The sequence below is a fragment of the Pelodiscus sinensis genome, chromosome 3 (assembly GCF_052426305.1).
Source record: "Pelodiscus sinensis isolate ZL-2025 chromosome 3, ASM5242630v1, whole genome shotgun sequence".
NCBI lineage: Eukaryota > Metazoa > Chordata > Testudines > Trionychidae > Pelodiscus > Pelodiscus sinensis.
The window spans coordinates 109789705-109813380 of record NC_143054.1 but is presented as its reverse complement, the minus strand read 5'-3'; the positions used below and the strand labels follow the sequence as shown (position 1 = coordinate 109813380).

The 23676-nt window shown below is 43.0% G+C and overlaps 1 protein-coding gene across 3 annotated transcripts in view; it reads right to left on the bottom strand.

The window, feature by feature from the left end:
- Nucleotides 1-23676, bottom strand: part of AKAP12 (A-kinase anchoring protein 12) — a 123126-nt gene that overhangs the window by 33538 nt on the left and 65912 nt on the right. For 2 of the 3 annotated variants that reach the window (XM_075924435.2, XM_075924436.2), the window contains exon 2: nt 19422-19539. In XM_075924435.2, the coding sequence (XP_075780550.2) occupies nt 19422-19539 (118 nt within the window). Of the gene's footprint in view, nt 1-4589; nt 4895-19421; nt 19540-23676 lie in introns of those variants that run through there. The other variant, XM_075924438.2, reaches the window with a different exon arrangement.

Here is a 23676-nt window from a genome sequence, read left to right as displayed (position 1 = left end):
ATAGCATAAAGGATATAAACCATTTCTGCCTCCATTGTGCCTAGCATTGCAAAATATTTTGACATGTAAAAATCATGAAGCGTTCTGACATTCACATAACAGAACAGCCAGACACACAACAGGGAAATTTAAGAATGATGTGGATGGACTGATTTTGTTCCTTCTGATAAGTCTCGTAAAGGTAGCCAAAAACAACTAAGCTTTCAAGTGTAAAACTGACGTAATCAGATGAATTAGAGTGGAGTTTGCAGATGCATGGGTGTATGAAGACAACAAAAGAAAGAGGGCATCCAAGGCAAGTACTCTTTTTTTTTTTTGCGGTCCACACACACACACAAGCATGCACGTGCTAAACTCCACTCCAATTTACCTGATGAAGTAGATTTTACCCTCAAAAGCTTATGATGTAATAAATGTTAGTTGTCAAGGTGCCACAGGGCTCCATTGTTTTTGCTTCTGATAGTACACAACTATTCAATAGCCCCTGGGGGCAGGGCTGGTAGCCAGTGTGCTCCGGCTCCACTCCCAGAGAGCTCCCTCCCACCCTGCACTGCTGCCTCTATCAGTTTTTAAACTGGCTCCCTGCACAAACGGACTCCTGCCTGCCACCCTGAAGGGGGCGGGGGGGGGGGGGGAGAGCACCCAGAGACAGAGGCTGTGTGCTGGCATCTCACAGAGCAGCCTCTGCCACCAGCCTCCCCCCCTCCAGGGATGTAGCAGCACATGCATGGGGGTGGGGCAGTGCCAGTGCTCCCCTTGCTGCCTGGAGGGGGGGGGGCAAGACCCGATATGCGTGGGGACCTTGCTTGAAAGCAAACTTCTAGATGTACGGCTCCCGCCTCTCCTTCCCCTCACCGCTGTCTATCAAAGGCAGCAGCATGGGTGTGGGAGGAGGCAGGTGGCTCTGGTGCTCCTGAGAGTTGGCTTAAAAGCCAGCTTCACAGGCACTGTCTCCTCCCCACCCTTTGCTGCCTCTGATAGAGAGATAGCAGTGCTGACAATGGGGGAGAGGAGGAAAGGGAAGTCAGCCCCCAGGGGCTTTTGAATAGTTGTGTAACTGCTAAAATTTGATGCAGTTACATGATTATTCAATTACACGGTATCTAACATTCCTTATACATTCTGATACGGAGGCAGTATGGCGGGGGGTGCATATAGTAATCCTCAACTACTCATTGACATTCCTATTATAAACCCAGTTGTGTTTTACAGCAGGTTTGAGGATATTCACTTTTAATAATAAAGCAGATGTTCACTCATTTGGTTTAATAAATGACAGAACATTTTAAACATTCTTTATAATAAATTTTACATTGAAGAGCTTAATGTACTGAAGTCTGAAGAACTGCTGACTCCTGGCAAGGTATTTTGCAAGGTCTTTCTTCTCCTTCCTGAACTTCCAATGGCTATATTTACATCTACACCTCAAATTACAAATAACTCTTTTATGTAAAAATCCATAGTACTTCCTTGACCATTCTATCCCACTCACCTATTTTTGAGCACGGATTTATTGTGCCTATTTATGGGGAGGGATTTCTTTGTAGATAGCAGTAATTAGCATTTAAAGATTTGCACTTTGGATTTCACAATGAACACTTGTAATCCATGAATTTTCCAGTGATTTATTTTTACATAAAAATTCACAGTTGACTCCACCTTGGATGCACTTAGTAGTGTTAAGCAGACTGTCAAACAGCTAAGTGTAGTAACCCCACACTTTTTTTGTTTACCTAACAGTAATAAGGTTGGGGTTAAGGCAAATACATCATTACCATTCTTCTGAATTTTATTTCTCTTTGAAAAAAAAGCAGAAGCATGGTTCTGATGAAAGTAAATTACATTATATTAACTCATATGTAACTAACTTAAGTGAAAGCACAAGCATTAGGAATGTTATGGTATTGCCTTTCATCATAAACACTTTATTTTCAGACATTTATGATACAGTAGTAAAAGTTTACTCCAGAATAAGGCAGATTGAGATCTGATTTATGAAATTCCTATCATAAGGTATTGTATTTTACCAATTTAATTATTTAAATCATATATTTGTATAGTTATTTAAATATTTCTAAAACATGTATTTGCTTTGATACTTTTACCTTCATTAATTTTTCAATTACTGTATTTAGAGATTCTTAGCTGAATGAATTTCTCACAATGGTTATGATTTCAAGTCAGCACAGCTACTATGCATCTTAACCAAATCAGCATGCGACAAATAATTATGAAATCAGGGTTTTAAAGCTTAGCTACTCTCCTCATATTCAGTAGTGTTTTTTTTTTAAATTCTTACTTTCTCCAAAATATCATTATATTTATTATAACACTACTGCTCAGCTATCTGAAAAAAGAAAACCCTGATGTATCCCTTAAGGACAAAGAAGAGTTAAAAGATATATATTATAGTATTTACTTAAAGAGCACCGTTATAAATATAAATCAGGATGTTTCTGAAATGTAACAATGAATAATGCCAATTCACAATAAGAATAAAATTGAAAGTTCTACTTCTCAAGACATCTTAATGTAAGATAAATTTTAGCATTACTTGCCATTTAAATTTTACTTGAAAACTGCAGAGATTTACATGCACCTAAATTAATTTACACTGTCAGCGCACATAGTCCTGTTTTTTTTAAAAAAAAAGCATAAACTGCTACATTTAGATGTTAACTGATCCTATGAGCAAGTTCAAATTCTTGCAAAAGTCAATTTTGGTAGTTCATTATCTTTTTCTTTCTTTCATCATTATTGTGAACCTATAAAAAAGGTTTCCTCAGAAATACATTAATTAGCCTTTGATTACTAGCAATAAAAGAAAAGAAAAAAGAAAGTCCTTAAGGACAGACTCAGCATGCAATAAGCTCATTAAGCATCTAGTTTAATGAAAACCCCATTGTAAACAACACCACCAAGTAAAGCTTTGACCACAGAACCCCCCTCTTCCTATACCCCCTCCAGCTGTTACAGACTACATGCCATCCCTCCCAGGCTCAAATTCTCCCAGAGGGGAACTTTTGGATGTTTTGTCCTCAGTAGAAATGCTGTACCTGTTGATCTAACAATTTAAACATGAAAATCCAGGACTCAGGTATTTGTGATGTCCATTTACTAGCTCAAGAAAATGCCAAGAGACTGAATAACGTTGTTCAAACAATAAAATAGGAAAACTGAAGCTGAAGAGATTACTTAAGAAATTTTTACTCAGTTGAATGCAAAATCCAGAACCAGCAAACAAATTAATCTACAGTAAGGAAGGTTTTGTTTGTTGTTCATACTTTTCTAAACTTCTAATCAAACTTTAAATTTTCACTAGAATATGAGACTTATCTGCACAGAGTTCTGTGAGGAAATGCTTTCAAAATCACCAGAGTAGCAAACAAACAATTAGCATATTTTTCTGACACCTACAAAATTTTCAGTTCTTTAGGATCTTGTTTAAAATATAAATTATTTAACAGATGAGGGATAGCTCCATTCTTCACACTACTTTTACTTCATTTTAATAGCTATTACGATAAAAAACAAACAATAATTGAGCAAGGAATGTACCTTTTAATTAAAGTCCATACTGCACCTAACTATATGTATGTGGGACAAATAGACTGCATAAAAATATAAAATCTGAGCATCCAAGTTTTCTGGGGGGAAACAAACAGCTGAGTGATCAAAAAAAAAAAAAAACTCTTTCAAAACAGTGTAATCTATAGCCTTAGATGTATGAGAGAGCGGATATGACAAAATTGGTTATTTATAATTCAACTGAACTTAAAACAAAGTTTTAACAAGTTAATTCAACCCTTAGAATTCATGGCTTCAAGAAGTTGGTTGGAATGCCTTATAAGAAACGATTAAGTGACTATGAAGTACTTATCTACATAGACACAAAAAACTACAGTGATTAAACTCAAATTTATAGTGAAAGTAATGTACATTTCTTCGTAAACTACTCTCAGATACAATTTTTGTTTTGCCATTGTAAAGTAAGCATGATTAAGCAACAAAGATTCATTAATGTTTTTGTAGGGTCTAAATTACATCCCCTACCATAAATCTGTTTCAATTTCATTTAACTGAAGGATAATATTTTTGTATTACATTATCTCTTGATTCATAATTATCCACAGCATCAAGGCAGTCATGGGTGGTCTTCTTTTGCACTTATTTGTCCTTTTAGTTCAACTGCAAGCTTATTTTCTTCTACTCCCGTATAATTAAAAAAATCATTTTTTTTTAAATCTGGAAGCCCATCAATTGTTCCTGCATTACAAATTCTATAGCAAATGTCCTATTATAAGGGACAAGAAATTCCAACGTATGTACTGTGAATTTAACAATGATTATTCTGATAAACCATTTAGGACAACTTCTTTAAAATGTGCCCACTCCTCCCCTCTCTCTCCCCAGCACCCTACCGGGACAGTTAAAGGAGCACTCCTGTATGCACGGGACAGTCTGCCACGCCCCAGCCTCTGTAGGCTGTAAAAAAATTCTGCAACACAAAATCACCGGAGTGCCACAGAGGCAGAGAAAACCAATAATCAATAAAAGTTCACACGGTACAGCATGCCACTTTTACCCACCTGTAATCGTTATGGTCCCCAGCATTTTTCAAACAACTCTGCTGGCCAGAAATTTTCTCCCCACAGTGTGACGCTACCTTATATTTCTGTCCTGTGAAGACTCAGTGTAAATCAAGAGTGACACAAGCAAAGCAGCTTCTTGCGCTAACGAGAACACACTGAATCCCTTCCTCCACTGCCTGAGGAGGAAAGCAAACTGCAGGCGTGTTGCAGCAGCCCCTCTCGCTTGCCAGGCAGTCCTTTGTGGTCCATTCGCTTCGCGGCTATCTCGTTTTGGGACTATAAGCAACTGACGCGGGTGGGAGGTGAGTCATGTGGTTCATCTTAAGGGAGACCCCTCCCCTTATCCGCTCCAATCCCTGTTGTTGGCAAGCAGCCTGGCCCCTCATGTGGAGACCTGGGAATTGTTCATATAAAGGCTGCCTAACTACCCCTTAACTATTTTATGACCATATTTTACTTCTTTTAAATGTTTGTCAAATAACACTTTTTTTTTAAAGTGAAGGAATTCCAGAAGACTGCTCTAATTCTCCTTCCAAACCCAAATATTCAGGCAGCCTTTAAAGCATGGATATTATTTTGAATTGGGTTACTTATGAATGACTTCTCAAATTAAAGAAAAATGATGCAAAGGGAAAAAAAAACACACCCCAAAACAATTTCAGGAGAGTTTCCTCACTATAAGCTGCCTGCCTAGGTACAGTATCTGGAAAAAACTCTACTAGATGTGACACATCCACTTCACATTTGCTATAAAGTCATATTTCTTCTGCTAAGAAAAGGGATATAAAAAAACACCTTTCAGGTAACTTTAACACAAAAACAGACCCTGATCTCTCCCCTGCCCTCCCCAAGTCCTGTTTAAAAGCCAAAAAGTGTATCTTATTGTTAAGTATATTAGAAAAAGTTTTGTATTGTTAGTGTCTTAAGAAACTATTTCATCCCCTCCAATGTGGTCAAAAGGCTCTAACCCCAGCAACAAACATCCTCTACCCTTAACTCCATCACACCCTGTGTGCCCCACTTCAGCAACTAGGAGTTTCTTGGTCATGGCAGATCCTGAAGAATGAGAAAAAAATAGTACAGCCTGAAACCTATCCCTCTCCAAGTGCCAAGACTTACATGTAAATTCCACATGCAAAAAAATATCCAAAAATAAAAGACAGAAAAAATAATTAAGTAAGAACCTTGTAAAACCTGTGAGAATTGTTTGCTGTAAAGAACCCTCCTTCCCATAAGGTCAGATTCATGGGGGGAAGGGGGGAATTTTTTTTATCAATTTCCAACAATAAAAGTAAGGGGACACCAAATCTGTGTAGAACATAGGGAACTTCAGATCAAATGAGAATATTCCTCAAATTGAGGGACATCTGGGAGGAATTGCTAGAGCCCAACCTCCATCTCTTCTCTTCACATATGCCCCGGCCATACAGAGAATCTTCTACAAGGGCCAGAGAGGACAGGCAAGCTGATGATCAGCATTTCAGAAATGAAATTTTTTTACTTGATAAACTGGCTTCCCAATAGTAGATGTGCAGCTGTTTTTAAGATGTCACCATTAGTGGCAATAGCTCTAGAAGCAAAACATTTAAAAGGCCTGGTTTTTGTAGATACTAAGCCCCAGCAATTTTCATTTATTTCATTTGGAATTCGGGATGCACAGAAACCCTGAAAAACAGGCTCTTAGAAAATATGAAATGTATGGCATTAGAATGCATGAAGAACAACAGACTGAACTTCCTCTCAGAATTAAAATAACTATAAGAGGCTAAACTGGTCGGCCTTTTCCTTTCTGGAAACTGGCCGCATGAAAATTGTATTTGAGCAATTGGGATTATAAATCTTATACATTCCCTTTTAATTTCTTCTCTTCTGCTTGTGTTAGTGGTGTTCCATTATTTAAACCTGATTAGGTTAGTTCTGAAGTCAACAGAAATAGGATTGGCCCCAGTTGGTAATAAAATCTGTATTAGAGGGGGAACAAACAGGGAACTGGGGAGAGGAGAAAGACGAGTGGGATTATTAAAGATACTGAGAGGAAATAAAAAAATCCCACACAAAGTGAAAACCATGAGCTCCGACATCTGAAGTGTTATATGATCTGTCATTTCATTACACCTTCAGTTTTTTAAGACACACCTAAAAGTTTAAGGTAAATTTTCCCTCCATCATGCAGATGAAGAGATTTCCCATTCTCAAAAGGAACCTATCCATTTAAAGTAAACTAACAAGAAATACCCAGTATTTAACCTGTATGGAAGATTGTTATAAAATGAAGGAGCCACATACAACGTAGATCCAAGTAAAATGTAGAGCGGCTCTATCTGGGAGCAAAATATGACTCTCCATAAATACTTAGTGTTTCATCATGGAGGTAGGCAAACTCTGAACACCTTTACATTCTTTACAATCCATTTAATAATTAAAGGAATGTGAGGCAGTTGATTGGTTTTGCTGATAATTACTCTTTTACAAAGGAGGAAGAAGTAAAGAGGAGAGAATATGTATTAGTAGTCAAAACAATGGAAAAAAACTTAGTTGTAAGATATCTCTATGAAAATGGGTTAAAAGCTTGTTTAAACTGTCTTTATGTTTGTAAAGCCATGGAAACACAGCATTGCTGACTGTCAAGGAGTTCAATTTAGAGATAGGTCTACTTTGATCTAGTCTCCCAAAAGTAATCAGGGACAAGTTGTGGAATTCATCTGATTAGTTACTCTGTCTGGGTTTACAATGACAAGAGATTCTATCAATGAAGATAAAAAAACCCCCAAAATCCAGAATAAAAACAAGCCATTCTACATACACTACAGATGGCCCCTATTACATTAATTGAATAGGATTTGTGGTAAAGATTTTAGGGTTTAAACACAAAAAGCATTGAGTCCTTCCTGATTACAGTTTTTAAAATATTTTTAATCAGGGAAAGTTTAAGCAGAACAGTAGTTGTGAACCATGGGTACACAGTTCTTCTAGGGGTACATCAACTCACCTAGATACTTGCTAGCTTTACAAGAGGCTACATAAAACACCAGCGAAGTCAGTACAGACGAGAGGTGAAAGTAAGTGGATGCACCGTGGTGCGCCGCTCCAGTAAGAGCTGGCTGAGCTGTGGCAAAAGCCAGCAGGCAGCTATTTAACGATCTTGCGGGGATATGGGGTTGCAATAGGACAGTACCCATAAGACATTTTAAGTTACTTTCATCGCTGGTACAAACTAAAATTTCATACAATGACTAGTTTATACTATTCTGTATACTATGCACTGAAATGTAAGTAGAGGTTGGACCTCTCTGGTCCCGTACCTTTGGGACCTGACTTGTCCTGAATGAGGGAGTTTTCTGGACCAGGGAAGGTCAGTTCTGGCTTCCCTACCACCAGCCCCTAGTTTGACTCCGCTCATGGCCTACTGGAGACTGCCCACCAAGCTTATGATTGCCAGCCCCACTGCATAGGACTCCCAGCCACTGGTCTGCTGGAGCCCGCTGCTGCGCTGGCCTGCTGGGCTCCTGGATGCCGGCTCTGCCAGGCTCCCCACCACTGGCTCCACTGCCCGTTGGTCCAGCCAGAGCCCTCTGCCATGCTGGCCCCCCTGCTGCTGGCCCAGCAGGACTCCCAGGGCAGGGTTCCCAGACACTGGCATAACTGCCCACGCTGGACCACTGCTGTCAGCCGAGCAGGACTCCGACAGCAGGACTCTCTGGCCCTGATATACAGAGGTTCAACAGGTACAATGTTTATGTTCCGATTTATTTATTTTATAATTATATGGTAACAATGAGAAAGTAAGCAATTGTCCAGTATTTTTGTATTTGTAAGTTTGATTTTATAAACAAATAATTTAAGTCAGGTGAAATTTGCGGGTATAAAAGACAAAATCTGTATTTTAGATTAAGGGCTAATCTACACACACAGTTTTTGTATTTATATTGGTCAGATAATAGGATTCATTTTTTCTAATATTGGTTGAACCTCTATAGTACAGTACCTTTGGGACCTGACTGGTGCCGAACCCGAGAATTTCCTGGACCATGATATATTCACAGAAATATTCCATTAGTTGTACAAATTCTTCACACAACTCAAAATATCCATACGTGGCCAAGTTGCCCAATATAAAGTATACTGACTCAAACTCTGAAGAATGAGATGAATATACATACAAGAGAAGTTTAGTCAAACCAGAGGCTGAAAAATTAAAGAGATACTTCAATATTTTCCCCTGATAATCCAGAATAGACAAACATATGGCACATAGATTTGCCTTTAGGACAACTTCAGAAAATAAGTTATGGTCATTAAGGCTATATCTACATTACAGAGTTTTTTTTTCAGAAAAACAGCCATTTTTCCGAAAAAAAAGCTTCACTTACATCCACACTGCAATCGCATTCTTTCGGGGGGGGGGGGGGAGAATCGAAAGAACAGAAGGGTTTTTCTGACATTGATAAACCTCTTTCTACAAGGAAGAAACCTTTTTTCTGAAAGAGCTCTTGTGGATGGGGAAGAGGGAGTTCTTTCGAAAGAAGAGGAAAGAGGAAAAAGCACAGGTGCCCTGGTGGCTACTCCGACCATAGTAATCACAGCTTAAATTCAAGATAGCATCCACACTGAATGGACGCTATCTGTCAAAAAGGCAGATTGCCAAAGCGCATAGAAAAAGCAATGTGGACACTCTTTTTCAGAAGTTTTTTTAGAAGATCTCTTCCAGAAAAGCTTCTTCTGAAAGAAGCCTGCAGTCTAGACGTAGCCTTAGATAGTAGTGAATAAAGTTAAAATATTTGAAAATATATTTTTCCTAAATAAAATCTTGAGATAAGAGTGAGCAAATTTGACACTCTCTCTCTACATACATTCGAACAGAACAACAACAAAAGACAAGCACCAAAATACACAGAAGCAGAAAATTTAATTCTTAAAAGTAAAGACACTTAAAATTCAGGAATAATTCTTTTCAAGGGCTACCAATGATACTGTTTATGATAGAAATGTGTGCACGTTATGCTGGCAAGAGGACACAATGAAAACCAGACTTAAATTTTCATATATTCACTATAAGAGAGGACAGAAACACTGCAGTTAAATCTCTCCAAATTAATTCAGAGAAGATCATTTAAACCCCTACCTTTGAAATATCTTGTTTTGGTAAAAAGTTCTAAAAAAAGATACTGATTTTTAATATACTAGCACTAATTCAGAAAGGGAAAAAAACCTATCCTATTACAAACACTTTTATATCCAGTCTTTTTATTAAAAGATAAAGAGCAATTTGTTCCATGTGTATTCATGATTATAAACATCATGTTCAACTAAAATGAAAGCCTCTCTATATATGTAAGCAGCAAAATATAAATAGGCACCGTATAGACTCATAGACTTTAAGGTCAGAAGGGACCATTATGATCATCTAGTCTGACCCCCTGCATAGAGTAATCTAAATTTATGTAAGCATCATACAGATTAAATAAAATGCCATGAAAGAAATCATGGACCCAACAGGAGTTTTGCTATTTGATGTCAGTTAGGTCAGGAGATATATATATATATATATATATATATATATATATATATATATCTTTCTTCTTTAAAGAAAATATTTGAATACAACTATTTTTTCTGAAAGCTTCAGAGAGGTAGCTGAGTTAGTCTTTAACAGGAAAAACTTTAAAAAAAAAAACCAACAAATAGACTAGTAGGCACCTTAAAGACTAACAAAACATTTATGGTATCATGAGCTTTCCTTCTTCCTGTCATCTGAAGAAGCGGGTTACGCCCACGAAAGCTCATGATACCATCTACACGTTTTATTAGACTTTAAGGTGCTAACAGTCTATTTGTTTATTTTATTTTGTCTGAGTTTGTTACTATTTGCTTGTGAGAAAAGCAAATAGTATCAAAGCAAAATATTGTGCTTTATATAATCACTATAATTCAGAACATATAAGCAGTTTTCTATACATTCTCTATAACATGAGACCATTCCCCCCCTTTCTTAAACTTTCTTAAAGATTTGTTTATGTTTGCTTTCTGCTTTATAAAAATCTGCTATTCTGATTCTGCAAGCTGCACTCTAGTCAAGTCTCTGTGTTAAATGGAGAAGTCTGACTGCATGGATTTGGCAGATAAGAGACCAAATTAGTATTTACTGTGCTAGACAGATGAGCCATAGGCCTGGGGGTGGATACCTGGAGCCTGTTATGTTAGAGCAACTGTGGTAGCCTAGTTAGAGATCCTGGCTGAAGTATATTTGTTATAACCCAGTCTGACCTCCCATCAACACTCGTTAAGCAAACCAGGCTTAGAATACTGTTAGCCTTCAAATATGCTTAAGCCACTTTTAAGCAAAAGTTCTTAAATTATGTTGAAAGGCCCATATAGACTGAGCCATAATTTTTTCTCTCTCCTTCTCCTCCTCCTCAACAGTAAGTGCTAGGACTACCAAATTTGGTATTTTATCCTTTTTATCATAACAGCAGTGTAAGGGTTTGGTTGTGCCCCAAAAACGGGATGTACCTGGAATGGGATTGCTTCCCAATGCCATATAGACGAGACAGAATCATCAAGCAGATGAAAGGGGCTGGCTGGTGTGCCCCCCCCCCCAAAACTGCCCCAGCTGTGAGCCCCCCCATGCCCTTTATGGAGGGTGGTAGGAGGTGAAGCCACACACCCCTTCCACAATTCCTATGGGAACCCTGCTGGATGTTCCCCTGTGTTAGGGAGGGAGAGGAAAGCGCACAATTTGCTGCATTCCTCTTTCTGCTGGGGGAATGCAGGGGTCAGAAGAACTTGGATCTGCCCCAGCTGCGGTGCCTGCACCCCACCCTGGCTGTGCCTGCTGGAGGTGCGGCACCCACGGAGAGGCATGTCTCACTTGGCTCCAAGCTACTATAGTCAGAGAGGGCAAGGGTAGTCCTCAGTCCCGAAGGCAGACTGATCCCTTCATCCCCAGCCCAACCACAGAACAATGATTTAAATGAAGCATGTACATTTTCATTTTATTTTCCAAAAACAAAAATTGAGGGACAGACCCGAGCAATACCAAGTAAATCTTCCAGTCTAGCTATATTTTACCATGAAACTTGTGATTCTACCACACTTCAACTATTGGAGACTCTCATATTTAATGCTTTTCAAAAAGCCCTAGCTTTGAGTCATGTTGACTAAATCTGAGTTTTCACTGAAAAATCAGAACTATGTTTCTAGCTGACTGCAGAGATAAGCTTGAAAACATGGCTTAAGTGTAACCTAACAGTTCTAAATCCAGAAGGCAAATAAAATGAACACCCAAAGTGATTACTAAAAAGCTCATGATTTTTAAACTACAGGGCCTTGGTATACATCTGCTAAAAGTTGCCTAGGAATACATCCATTCCACACTAAAGTCACTGACACAGATAGGAATTGATGCGTTATAAGTCCTCCCATACCACTCTTTTAAGTTGCGCAAAAAAACCCGCACCAATCTGCGCAAATGGAAGCCAGCTGTAGGGAAAAAAATCCCCACTTTAAGTTATTTCACTGTAAGTCCAAGTTTTTTGGAACATATCTTGGACTTATAGCGAGGACAGCCTGTACTGTCAAGAATTTTGGGGCCTAGCTCATTAATCTGAATGCCGGGAGTTAGCAATACCGCCCCTTTCCATGATCTATAAAGAGACACAGATCCAGAAAGTTTGCGTGCTATACAGAGAGATTATAATGGTTAGTGGATTAAAAGTGGAGGGGTTGTGGATGTGGATACAGAAGTAAGCTAGACTGAACATCCTCAACACAAACACCCCTCCTTTGGAGTCAAAACAGAAGTACACAGAGAGCGACTCCAGATGCTGCTAAAGATGCCACGTCACTGGGGAACAGGATAGGCTCCACGCCCACCTCTGCTAGTCCTGCATACCAGAGGGAGATGTTGCACAGATACTGTGACTGTACTAAGGGAGCTACAAAGCCTTTTTTTTTTTTTTTCCATTTTCATTCCTTTGTTCTCCTCTGCATGCCTTTGCACAGGAAGGGAGCAGAAAGTCCTCAGTCTTCAAAGGAAAACACAGCATGTTTGCTAGCCTTCCTCACCCATCAACTTGTAAATTATTCTCTGGCCACAAGCTCTTTTAAAAAAGAGCATTAAGAACAAGTCCTGGTGTCAAATTATGCTTGAAGCCAGGTAAGGTTTTAGGTTCATTGTGCAAAACCTTGTTCAAAATACCACAATCCTGCCCTATACATTCTGACTCACAAATACATTAAGGTACAGAGCATCCCCGCTATATGTTGCCCCAGTATACATCCATTCTGCACTAAAGGCATTGACTCTTGTAGGAACTGATGGGTTATAAGTCTTCCCCTGCCCTGCTCTTAAGTTGTGCAAAAAAGCCCTCCAATTTATGCAAATAGAAGTCAGCTGTGGGGAAAAACTGTCTTGTACCAACTCTGAAGTTTAATTTATATCCTATTAAATGTTTAGAATAAGCCTTCTCCACACTATGGTACATGTTCCAAAGAAAATCAATTACTGATGAACACATGCAATTTTGCTCCGTATTTGTTTGTTTTTAAAACAAGGGGTTATTGAATGTAATGACTGAGCACATCCATGAACATAATCTGGACAGGGCAATTTAAAAGTCTGTCTTAAAATTAAAACCCTTATTTTTTCCAGTGGTGATTAGGGATATTAAAATGTGTTTATTAAAGTAAATGTAATCGCTGAAAATTACACATGGTTACTTACACATGGGGCAGAAGAAAGCAGCTCCGCAGGAGCTAGTACATGGGGTGAGCCATCTTAAAAGCTAGCTCCTCGTGTGCACCTGCACCCGCCTGTCCCCCACGCCACTGCCTCTGATACAGAGGCAGTACAGGCAGTCCCCGACTTACGCGGATCCGACTTACGTCGGATCCGCAGTTACGAACGGGGCTGCCCCAGAGTACACAGACTGCGGGACCTCGCGGTCCTGCCGCCCGTGTACTCTGGGGCTTTGCTCTGCGTCTCCCTGGTCTGCAGACCAGGAAGACGCAGAGCAAAGCCGCGGAGGGGCTCGGGCAGTGAGGCACCCCAGGCGCGCCTGGACTGCCCCGCCGGCTTCCCCGCGCTTTGCAAAGCCGCGGGGGGGGGGGAGGGGGGCTCGGGCAGCAAGGCACCCCAGGCACGCCTGGACTGCTCCGCTGCCGGCATCCTCAGAGGCGCTCCCCGTCTCCCTGGTCAGCAGACCAGGGAGACTGGGAGCAAAGCCGCGGAGGACCCAGGCGGCGGGACCGCGGTGCATCTCGGTCCGCCGCCCGAGTCTTCCTGGTCTGCTGGGGTGGGGGGGGGGGGTGCAGCTAGTACGCCCCCCCCCCCCCAGCAGACTAGCCTTTTCTCCGGACGCCTGTGGCAGAGCAGCTGGGGTGCTGCCGGTTGGTCCCGCAGCGCCGCTCTGGGCGCTACTGGTGCAACCCAGCAGCACCCCAGCTGCTCTGGTCCTGATTCAGCCGCTGCTGGTCAGTTTCAGCAGCGGCTGAATCAGGACACCTGGGGCAGAGCAGATGGGGTGCTGCTGGGTTGCTCCAGTAGTGCCGAGGAGCGGCGCTACAGGAGCAACCCAGCAGCACCCCAGCTGCTCTGCCCCAGGCGTCCCCAAGTCAGCTTCTGCTGAAACTGACCAGCGCTGACTACAGGAAGCCTGAGGCAGAGTTGCTCTGCCCCAGGCTTCCTGGAATCAGCTGCTGATCAGTTTCAGCAGCAGCTGACTTGGGGACGCTTGGGGTTCTTAAGTTGATTCTGTATGTAAGTCAGAACTGGCGGTCAGTTTCAGCAGCGGCTGAATCTGGGCGCCAGTTCCGACTTACATACAGATTCAACTTAAGAACAAACCTACAGTCCCTATCTTGTACGTAACCCGGGGACTGCCTGTAGTGTGAGCCGATGGAGCCTGTGTGTAACCGTGCATGCTAACCATTGAGCCCAGGAACTCAGGAACTTGTCATAAGCTTTGTCTTTGCTCCTACAAAAATGTATATTTTACCTTAGGACAATTAATGTTTGAGAACTAATTTGAGGTAAAAATGTAGTGAAAAAAAGCTCTTTAATTTTATTGTGAAAGTACAGGACTGTGCCCCACCTCAGGTTGACCTTGATCCATGGTAAAACTGAAGTGTCTTGTCTTTATTGGAATAACTCAAATGTGTAAATTATCCCAAATGAAAAACAATACATTTGTAAGCACTTAAGAAGCCACAGATGCACATGGTGAACATTCATCCCTGCCCTATAACCACTTGCATTTGTTCCAGTTTTTCCCTTATTACAACAGCAGCATCAGGACACAGCTTGTAAATTACAGCGGTAAAGAGGAGGCAGAAGGGGCAAGTGTCTATCTCATATCAAGCTTCCATGGGAGTTAGGCACTAAACTGCTATTTCTGTCTTTGAAATTCCTGGTTCATTGTTTGAATGTGTCCACGCACTACTGCTGCACACTCCAACTCAAGCATTTATTTATCTGCAATAAAATTTTAATTTTTGAGCTGTTCTACAACACTTTGAAGTCAGCAATATTTACTGTGATGGCCCATAAGACAGATTGGGGAGGGGGATGAGAGGAAGAGAGCTTGGATCCGTTCATGGTACTCAGTGGAAGTCAACACATTCAGGGCTGGAAATCTGCCATTGTTTATAATTATCTGAGCCCTAATCTTCCCTAAGCTTTCAGGAATCAGCTCCCAACAATCTCAATCAGCTAGCCTTAAATTTGCAATTAAATTAAATACTGCTTTTCCCTCACCTCCACAAAAGTTTCCTCTGGGTTGTCACCCAGGACAAATCAATATGTACCACCATTTAAATTAGCCGAGCCTTCCTTTCCCTCACTGGAACCCCTGGTATATGTCTAGACTGCACTCTCCTTACAGTTGTGTGTAGTGTACAGATGTGGCTAGCTCCTTTAAAAGGTAAAAATAACAGGGTAGACACTGAGGCACTACTTAGGTGAGTAAGGCACTTCTAAACCCTCTGAGTATGTATTCAGGAATGTGCCCTTTACAGCTCTCTACATGCCCAAACAGTACCTCCCTGCCTACACTGGTATTTTTATCAGGGTAGTGGTCCTCTGCCTCAAAGGTGCTGAAGACTTTTCCTGTCAGAAGGACTTTTCAGAGTCTTTCTTGGCTGCAGAGAAAGACTCATGCAACAGGGAGCTAGCTGTCAGAACCAGCGGGCTATAGCAGCTTCCTGCTATAGCCTTGCTCTGCTTCCTCCCATCTACCAGAGCCTTTTGCTGGTATGTAGCTATGTACATCAGTAAGGATGCAGGCTGTGTACCTACACGTACCCTACACAACCTGATAAAGAGGTGCACAGTGTAGACGTAGCTTTAGAAGAAACATTTTTCAGATGGCCTCTACTGGGCATTTATGTGACTCTTGGTGCCTTCCAGAAATAGCCTTATGGATAGACTATTTGCACAGATCCACACCCAGGCCCAGTGACAGGGGGCCCCAGGGCCCAGTGATTTAAAGAGGCCCAGGGCTCTTTAAATCATCAATGCAGAGGGCTGGCTGCACTTGGCTCTGCCCCTTTCACCCAAGGCCATGCCCCTTCAGGGGAGCGCGGAGCTAGTTTCCCTCCCCCTCCCCAGGGGCCCACAGAGGTTGTCGGCTCTCCTGCCCATTCCCCATCCTACCAGAAAACAAAAAGCACTGGTTATGGGACAGCATTTGGATATTGCTGCTTCTTTTTTCAAACAAAGGGCTGTCTAGAGCATCCTCACAGACTGAGAACTGTAGAGGTTAAGACTCCTTTGAAGCAAAAAGAAATCCACTGATGAAAAAGCAATGCAACACACATTCCCATTTCTTTCAACATTTTGCTTTATTTTTCTTTTCAAAACCCACTAGTATTAGGAGAAAGAACCCAGAAATGTTCGTCCAGCTCAAGCAAGATAAATGAGTAGCAATACAGTAGCTAAAAGGGCAGAGCCCTTAGCAAAATATGAAGGAAACAACATAGAATCACAGATGAAATCTCAGTGGAATTGTGAAAGGAAAGGAGAACAATGAGCAGCACATTAAATGGAGCTGAAGAAAGAAATTCAAAGAGGATAATGCTGCTTATAAGCCTTCAGAGATACAGAGATAAGATTTCTGAGCCACAGGGGAAACAGACTTCTGACCCATAAGGAGAATCTTGACAAAGATATGGAGAAACAGATATTTGTAAAGTAACCATGAGATTATAGAAGCTTTTTGAGCTTTTTTGCAGACTACATGCCAGCCTCAAAGTACCCTCACTATGGCCCTCCTCATTAGGGCTTTAAAAACAATATACAAGAACATTAACCATGTAACCTACGGGTAGGGAACCTTTTTTGGGTCAGGGACTGCTGACCCACAAAAAAAATCAGTAGGGTGTCGCACACAAGTGAGAAGCAAAAAGCCATCCTGTGGCAGAGTCCCGCACTTGCAGCTCGTCCCTCCTTACAGGGGGCTGGCGGCAAAGCAATGCGAGGTGGAAACCGTTGCCCCGCGCAGCTGAGCCAGGGCAGCAGAACAGCTCAACGCCGTTCCCACCAAACAGGGCTGGGGAGTCCCAGGAGGCGAGGCCCGGGGCATGCGCTGGTGGTGCCGCACAAGGGGCTGGCCCACCCGGTGTTGCTGGGCAACCGCACACCGCCCCAGCTGACAGAGCCGGTGCACTTGGGGCCGACCAGGGAGGCATGGTCGGGTGGCGCAGTACGTCCCCTACGGGCTGTGGGTGGGGTGACGTCAGCGGGGACGCCAAAGGCCGAACAGGAGCAGAGGCCAGGGGAATAAAAGGGAGGCTAGAGGAAACATGGGGGGTAAGGGGAAGGCGGACAAAGACGCGGGAGGAGAATAGACGGAGAAAGGAAGAAGGAGTTGAAGAGGGACTAAGACAGGAAAGGTCCAGGGTGCGGGAGACTGCCAACAAAAGGGCGTGGTATATTGAGGACGTCGGGAAAGAACACCCAGCGGACGTGGAGCCTGGTGAGCCAAGAGGGGGAGGATGCGGCCCAGGGTAGGGCTAGGGAGGTAAACCCATGGACTGATGAGTTAAGGGGCAGCACCCTGTCAGTCAGGTCGCAGGGGGAGGCTCGGCTGCCCCTCGACCTTATGGCCCTGGGTTGGGATTCGGGAGAGAGGGCGGGCCCGAGTCCTCCTTCCCCTCCTCTACTGCCTACCACTCCAGCCAACTGGAGCAGCGTCAGCAGTAGCAGCCAAGGGAGTAGTCCCACGAGGCCCGACGGGGCCAGTAACTGGAGGACTAGACTAATGAGACCCCCCAAACAAACAAACAAACAAAAAAATCTGTCACACTGTCACTGATGTGATCCCAGACTGAGAAGCAGAAAGATACTCCCCACATCCCCTCACATACCAGAGCCTCAGGGGCCCAAGTTAGTAGAGTTTATGTGCTGCAGCCCTACGGTAGGACAGTAGGGGGATTAGAGCACCAGCGTGGGCTCCCCAGTGCTTGGGAGAAACTCTGTGGCTCAGAGCCCAGATCCAGGCAAGCCAGGGGCCATATCGCCCCCTCTCCCCTGGCCTTTGGTTTTACCAAAGGTGGGAAACCTATCAAAATTCTATTGGTTATACAGCTAAATATTTTATCAGGGATGTAAGAGTAGGGAGGGAAGGAGGCTGGAGAGGTCTCCCACCTGCCCCTCTCTCAGGATCCCCGTAGTCAGGCCCTCTGCTGCGGGCTCCTGACTACCGCAGGCTCCTAGCAGCCAACCCCACCGCCGCAGGCTCCTGGCCACCACGGGCTCCCATCAAGCTCCCAGATGCCAGTTGGAACAGTTACACTCTTACATTTCTACTCATACACACAGGCAGATTTACCTACAGTGGCACATTATAGAACAACAACAACAACATGTATTAGATGGTCTCATTTTCTCCTTGTTCTATAGTTAGACTACAGCTAGAACTAAGAGAACATAACCCCAAGTACAGTGCATTTTCCACTCTTCACAGTTCCTAACAGTGGATTGACTATAGATCTTACATTGTTTACATTTATTTTGGAATGGTGCTGGCAGACAGTTATTGCAGCCAGGCTGTCCACTGTTATTAAATAAAGTTGCTTTTCTGTCCCTTTGTCATGATGTTACATGACAAATTGAAGTTATGTGACATTAAGAACAGGAATATAGAGCATAATCTTGGACAACTCACAGAAATTCTGAGAGACAAAGCCCAGTCCTACATGCACAGACTTCAGACACAGTTGTACCCGGGCTCTATGTAATACAGTTATGTGAAAATAAGCACTACGACTTCAATAAAAATCTTACAAGTGCAGTAACTCAGGGCACTTGGAAACACGGCACTGTCGTATGATCCCCTCTGGGTTATTTAATAATGCCATACCTTGCACCATATCATGTTGTCTAACCTGTCCTCTATTCTGCAAGTGGGTGGTGGAAATGGCAGTGATTCTTACCAGATTATGAAAGCTGAATCTCATACATTCTCAAAATATTTTTCCCAGTTTACCTAAATCCACTAAGTCAAGATCTGTTCTGGGTACTGTGAACAGGCAATCAGAGGCAGAGCAAGGATTGATTAGAACGCTCTTTGTGGAAATGGAGAAGCCATTCCTGAAATACAACACTTGGGACATTTTCACTGATTTAATATGTAATGGGATTTGCTATTTGGTGAAGGCAAAGCTCTGACGACAGTGTGCCCTGAAAAATGCATGCGATACAACACTACAACTCAGTGCTCTATAGGAAATAGCTAATAGATTCTTATTTCATATTCCAAGTCCATCTAACTATCCTTGACTTCAGCACTCAGTGCTCTGTAACTTGTCCATTCTCAATAGTCTTTTACTTACCATCAATTACAGCTACTTCTGCCTGCTGTCCATTCAACTCCCCTGGCTGTAGGTTCAGCTCCACTTGCTCTTCTGCTATGCCATTGATGTTGGATATCTGTCCATTCTTCTGTAAAATCTGTATTGGCAAGGGTAGGGTGGAGAAAGTAAAGGGGAGGGGGGAGAGAGAGAGAGAGGATGAAACGTATCAAGATCCATGGCATCATTCCTTCTCTATTTTTACAAAGTAAAATATTATTTACCGCTTCTACATATACATATATACACACACTATATGGCATTGAACCTGGAGCTGTCCCAGAGCTGCGGCTGCCAGGGAACAAGTAGCTCTTCCATGGCCTCCACTCAGCCTAACCTGGACTTGCCTCAGCCAGGAGACATGCATCCCTACCCTGGCTGCATCTGCTGCACACAGCTGCAACAGCCAAGGAGAGGTGCTTCTCACAGGCTCCAAGCTGCTGTGGTGAAGGAGGGCCGGGGTGGTCCTCTCTCCTGGGAGCAGCCTGCATACTGAACCCCTTATCCCCACCTCCACCCCAGAGCAATGATTTACATGATTCATGTACATTTTCGTTTTCCAACATGGCAGCAGTAAGAGACATAAATCTCTATGCGTGATTTTTGAATGCAGTGTTTTATATATGTCAGAACGGTGTTGTCTAATCGACTATATATTTGAAAGAGTTTGTCTGCGAGCAAGTTCAATCTGTCTCTCCATTTGTTCAAGAACTCTTCCTAACGACCAAATTTGGTATATAGCTTCATCTTCTCATAACTTAAAGCAAGGTATGGATTTGGTCATGCCAGGGGGACGAGAGGGAGGGCTGGGATGGGGCAAGCACCCATCCTTCACTGCCTCTGTATCAGGCTGGTCTCTGCATGAGCACGAACTCCTGCCTGCCACCCTCCACATGTAAATATGTAACCACTGAAAAATGTATCCAAAAACCACCCTTTGCTAAAATCCCTAATGGGGGGGGACACAAAACCATACAGAAACAAGACAGAATCACCAGGCAGGTGAAAGGGACTGGCTGGAGGCATGACCCCTCCCACATCTGAGTCTGCCAAAGCCCTGAGCCCCCCATCTCTTAGGTGCTGTTTATAGGGCAGTGTTTCTTAAACTGTGCTCTACAACACACCGGTGTGCCACAAGGCAGTTGGAGGTGTGCCGCAGAGAATAACAGAATTGAAAATGGCCACCCTTAAAGGGGCAGGCAACATTTTTTTTTTTTTTGCTCAATAACTTTCCCTCCAACCCTTCCCCCCACCACACACACTTTTTTTCTTCCCCTCAAGAAAAAATCCTTGGTGTTCCTCATAAAAAAAATTGTTTGGTGTTCCTTGGTCTTAAAAAGTTTAAGAAACACTATCATAGGGGGTGGGGCTGAAGTTTCCCCCAATTTATACAAGGACATTGCTGGCTGTTCTCTTTCCTCAGGGAGTGAGGGGAAAGTGCACGCTCCATTCCTCAATCTGGCAGAGGAGTGCAGGGGGCACATGAACCAGGATCTGCCCTGGTCGACATTCACCCCTCCCCAGCTACGCCTGCTGGAACACTTCTCTCCCCAGGTAGTCTGCTTACTTGAACCCCTCAGCCTCAGCTCCACCTGAGAGCAATGATTTAAATGAAGCATGCATATTTTCATTTTATTTTCCAAAAAAACCCCAAGAATTAATTGAATTAAAGACCAAAGCAACACCAGGGTCACTTAGGTTCTTAATTCAATTCATTTGGGGTTTTAGATTCTCTTTAGTTACAGATTTATTTTGCACATTTACATAGTTCTACTAGGGAAAAATTCCTTATTGTAGATAGGACCTTAGACTCTATCATGTGTCTAGTCTCATCCTATGCATAGAACATTTCCACTCCTAAACATACTCATTATCTCTTATCCTTCCCCTGAAATGCAAGAATCTGTGTGCAGCCTTTTAAATTCTAATGTAAAGGCTGGAGGAGGACAATTGTTTGCAATTGGAAGGCAAATGACTACTCCCTCACCTTGCTGAGCCCCACCTTGCCCAATGGAAACCAAGACAATGAAGTATGAATAATCATCTACTGAAAGTTGCTTAAAAAGCCCTGTGCTAACCATCCATTGGTATCAGTGGCAAGAAGAATCTTGTATGTGAGACTGTGTAGAACTGATCTGTTGGCTTATTTTGGTTTATATAGTAATTTCCCAGCTGAGACATCCCCCCTCCAAAGAATGGTTGCTTACAGAACCAAAGTGACTCTGCTATCTGCTTGTCAAGTTAGGAGCCACTTCTCCATTAGAATTTCTGCCATTCTGCGGATAGGGATACACAAGGTAGCCCCTGATGTACCTCTGTTTCTCAATGCTCAAGAAACCACGCCAGTTGTTGAAGTATGGTCTGTTAAATGAGAGAATTTGAGGAATACTCCTTAAGTCCCATGTCCTAAAGGGAGCCTCACAGCAAGAGATTAGTGTAGCTGGAACCTTAACCCGCTTCTGTAGCCAATGTCTGGATTATTAGATTATACTAATAATCTATTATTCGGCATATCTATCTTTGTCCTTAATACCAATCCTGTCCAAACCCAGCAGCTAGTGTCAGTGCAGAATTATTCCAGGCAAGTGGGTGTTTACTGGACTTGGCTACAGCATGAGTGCACTAGTCATTTTCTAGAGATGAACTGAACACTCATTACCAGGGACCTGAATGGTCGAAATGGTTCAGCTTTGGAACTTTCCCCCCTCTCCTCCTGTGCCCTCAAATGTGAAAAGTGTGAAACAGGTACTGAATGAGCAGAACCACCCTGGGGATTGAATCCTACTTGCTCCAGATGGCCAATGGCTGTGAAAAGTGAACATTGCAATCTCAATGGAGGTGTGTCTGTTTCTGTACTCTCTTTGAGAATAGCTGGAATGCATTTAATTCCATTCTTGCGGGAATGATTTAAGGACAGGACATCAGGAATTTAATTTCTCTCATGTCTCTATCACCACCTGTGAAAGTGAGAGATTAGCCTTCCTAGCTGGGGGGCGGAGGAGGAGGGAAAGTAGTGACTCCATCTGCATGGAATCCTTAGTGTGACTAAGGCTCTCAAAGCACTCTCTGCTGTGTAGAGATGTCTAACAATTAACACCACCAAACAGAAACATGCATGCATTATTTATATCACTGCCAAGCAGGTGCCTGGTCTGAACAACGGCATAGTAGCTAATGTACTCTCAGTTGCAGGTCAAGAGAGTCAGAGCATTAGCACAAGAAGTATGTTGTTGGAAGCAATAACCACAGCCATGGGAACACTAGCTCCACACATCTCTACCTTACACCAGCCTATAGGACAGGACCCAAATATGGGTCACCATTACATTTCACAAGGGTCGCCAGGTGTCTCCCCAGGTGGCTCTTAAGGAGCCATTCACACTTTTTTTTTTTATTTGCCCTGGGTCACCAAGTCTTCCTGAATTGTCAAAATGGGTCCCCATCTGCAAAGGGTTGGGAACCGCTGTCTCGGTCATCTACTTCCAATGAGTAGCAGTAGTTACTCCAGCAGGAGAGTGACAGAGCCATGTGTACACTGCCACTTATTCCAGCAAAACTTATGTCAGGTCATTTTTACACCTTGAGTGGCATAAGTATTGTCCTTGGTTTGTCTTCAGTACACTTTTATTTTGGTATAATGGTATCACTCAGGGGCATGAAAAATCCACTGACCCTGACTTTTTGGTTTGCTGGTAGGTGACCCACACTGGCTCCACCCCTTCCTCAAGGCCCAGCCCCCATTCCATCCTCTTCCCATCCCTGCTCTATCCTCTCCCCTGAGTCCTACTCTGCTGATGGCTCCCCTTCCCTTCTCTGCCCTCTTCTTCAGTAAGGGCAGTGTGTGGGGGGGGGGGGGGGGGGGAGAGGAAAGGGAAGGGGACAGAGAGGAGCAGGCCCTGAAACAGCCCCGCTCAACAGGTGAGCAGCAGAATTGCTGAACAACTCATGGGGGTGCAGGACCAGCGGCTGAATACCTGATTGGTGTGCAGACCCCCGGCCACCAAAGCAGTGGCCCTGGCCAGCTCCGTGGGTATTGATCACCCCCTTTTTTCTCTGCAAGGACTGAGCCCCTGAACACTTATGGAGCTAACGCCTATCTCCAGAGTGACATGTTTACACAGACCATAATCTTCCATATAGACAGGATAGTGTCAACTAGAGAGCTTCTCCCACCAACAGCTACTGTGTCTCATGCAGGTGGACTTACTAAACTGACAGGAGAGCTCTCTCCCATTGG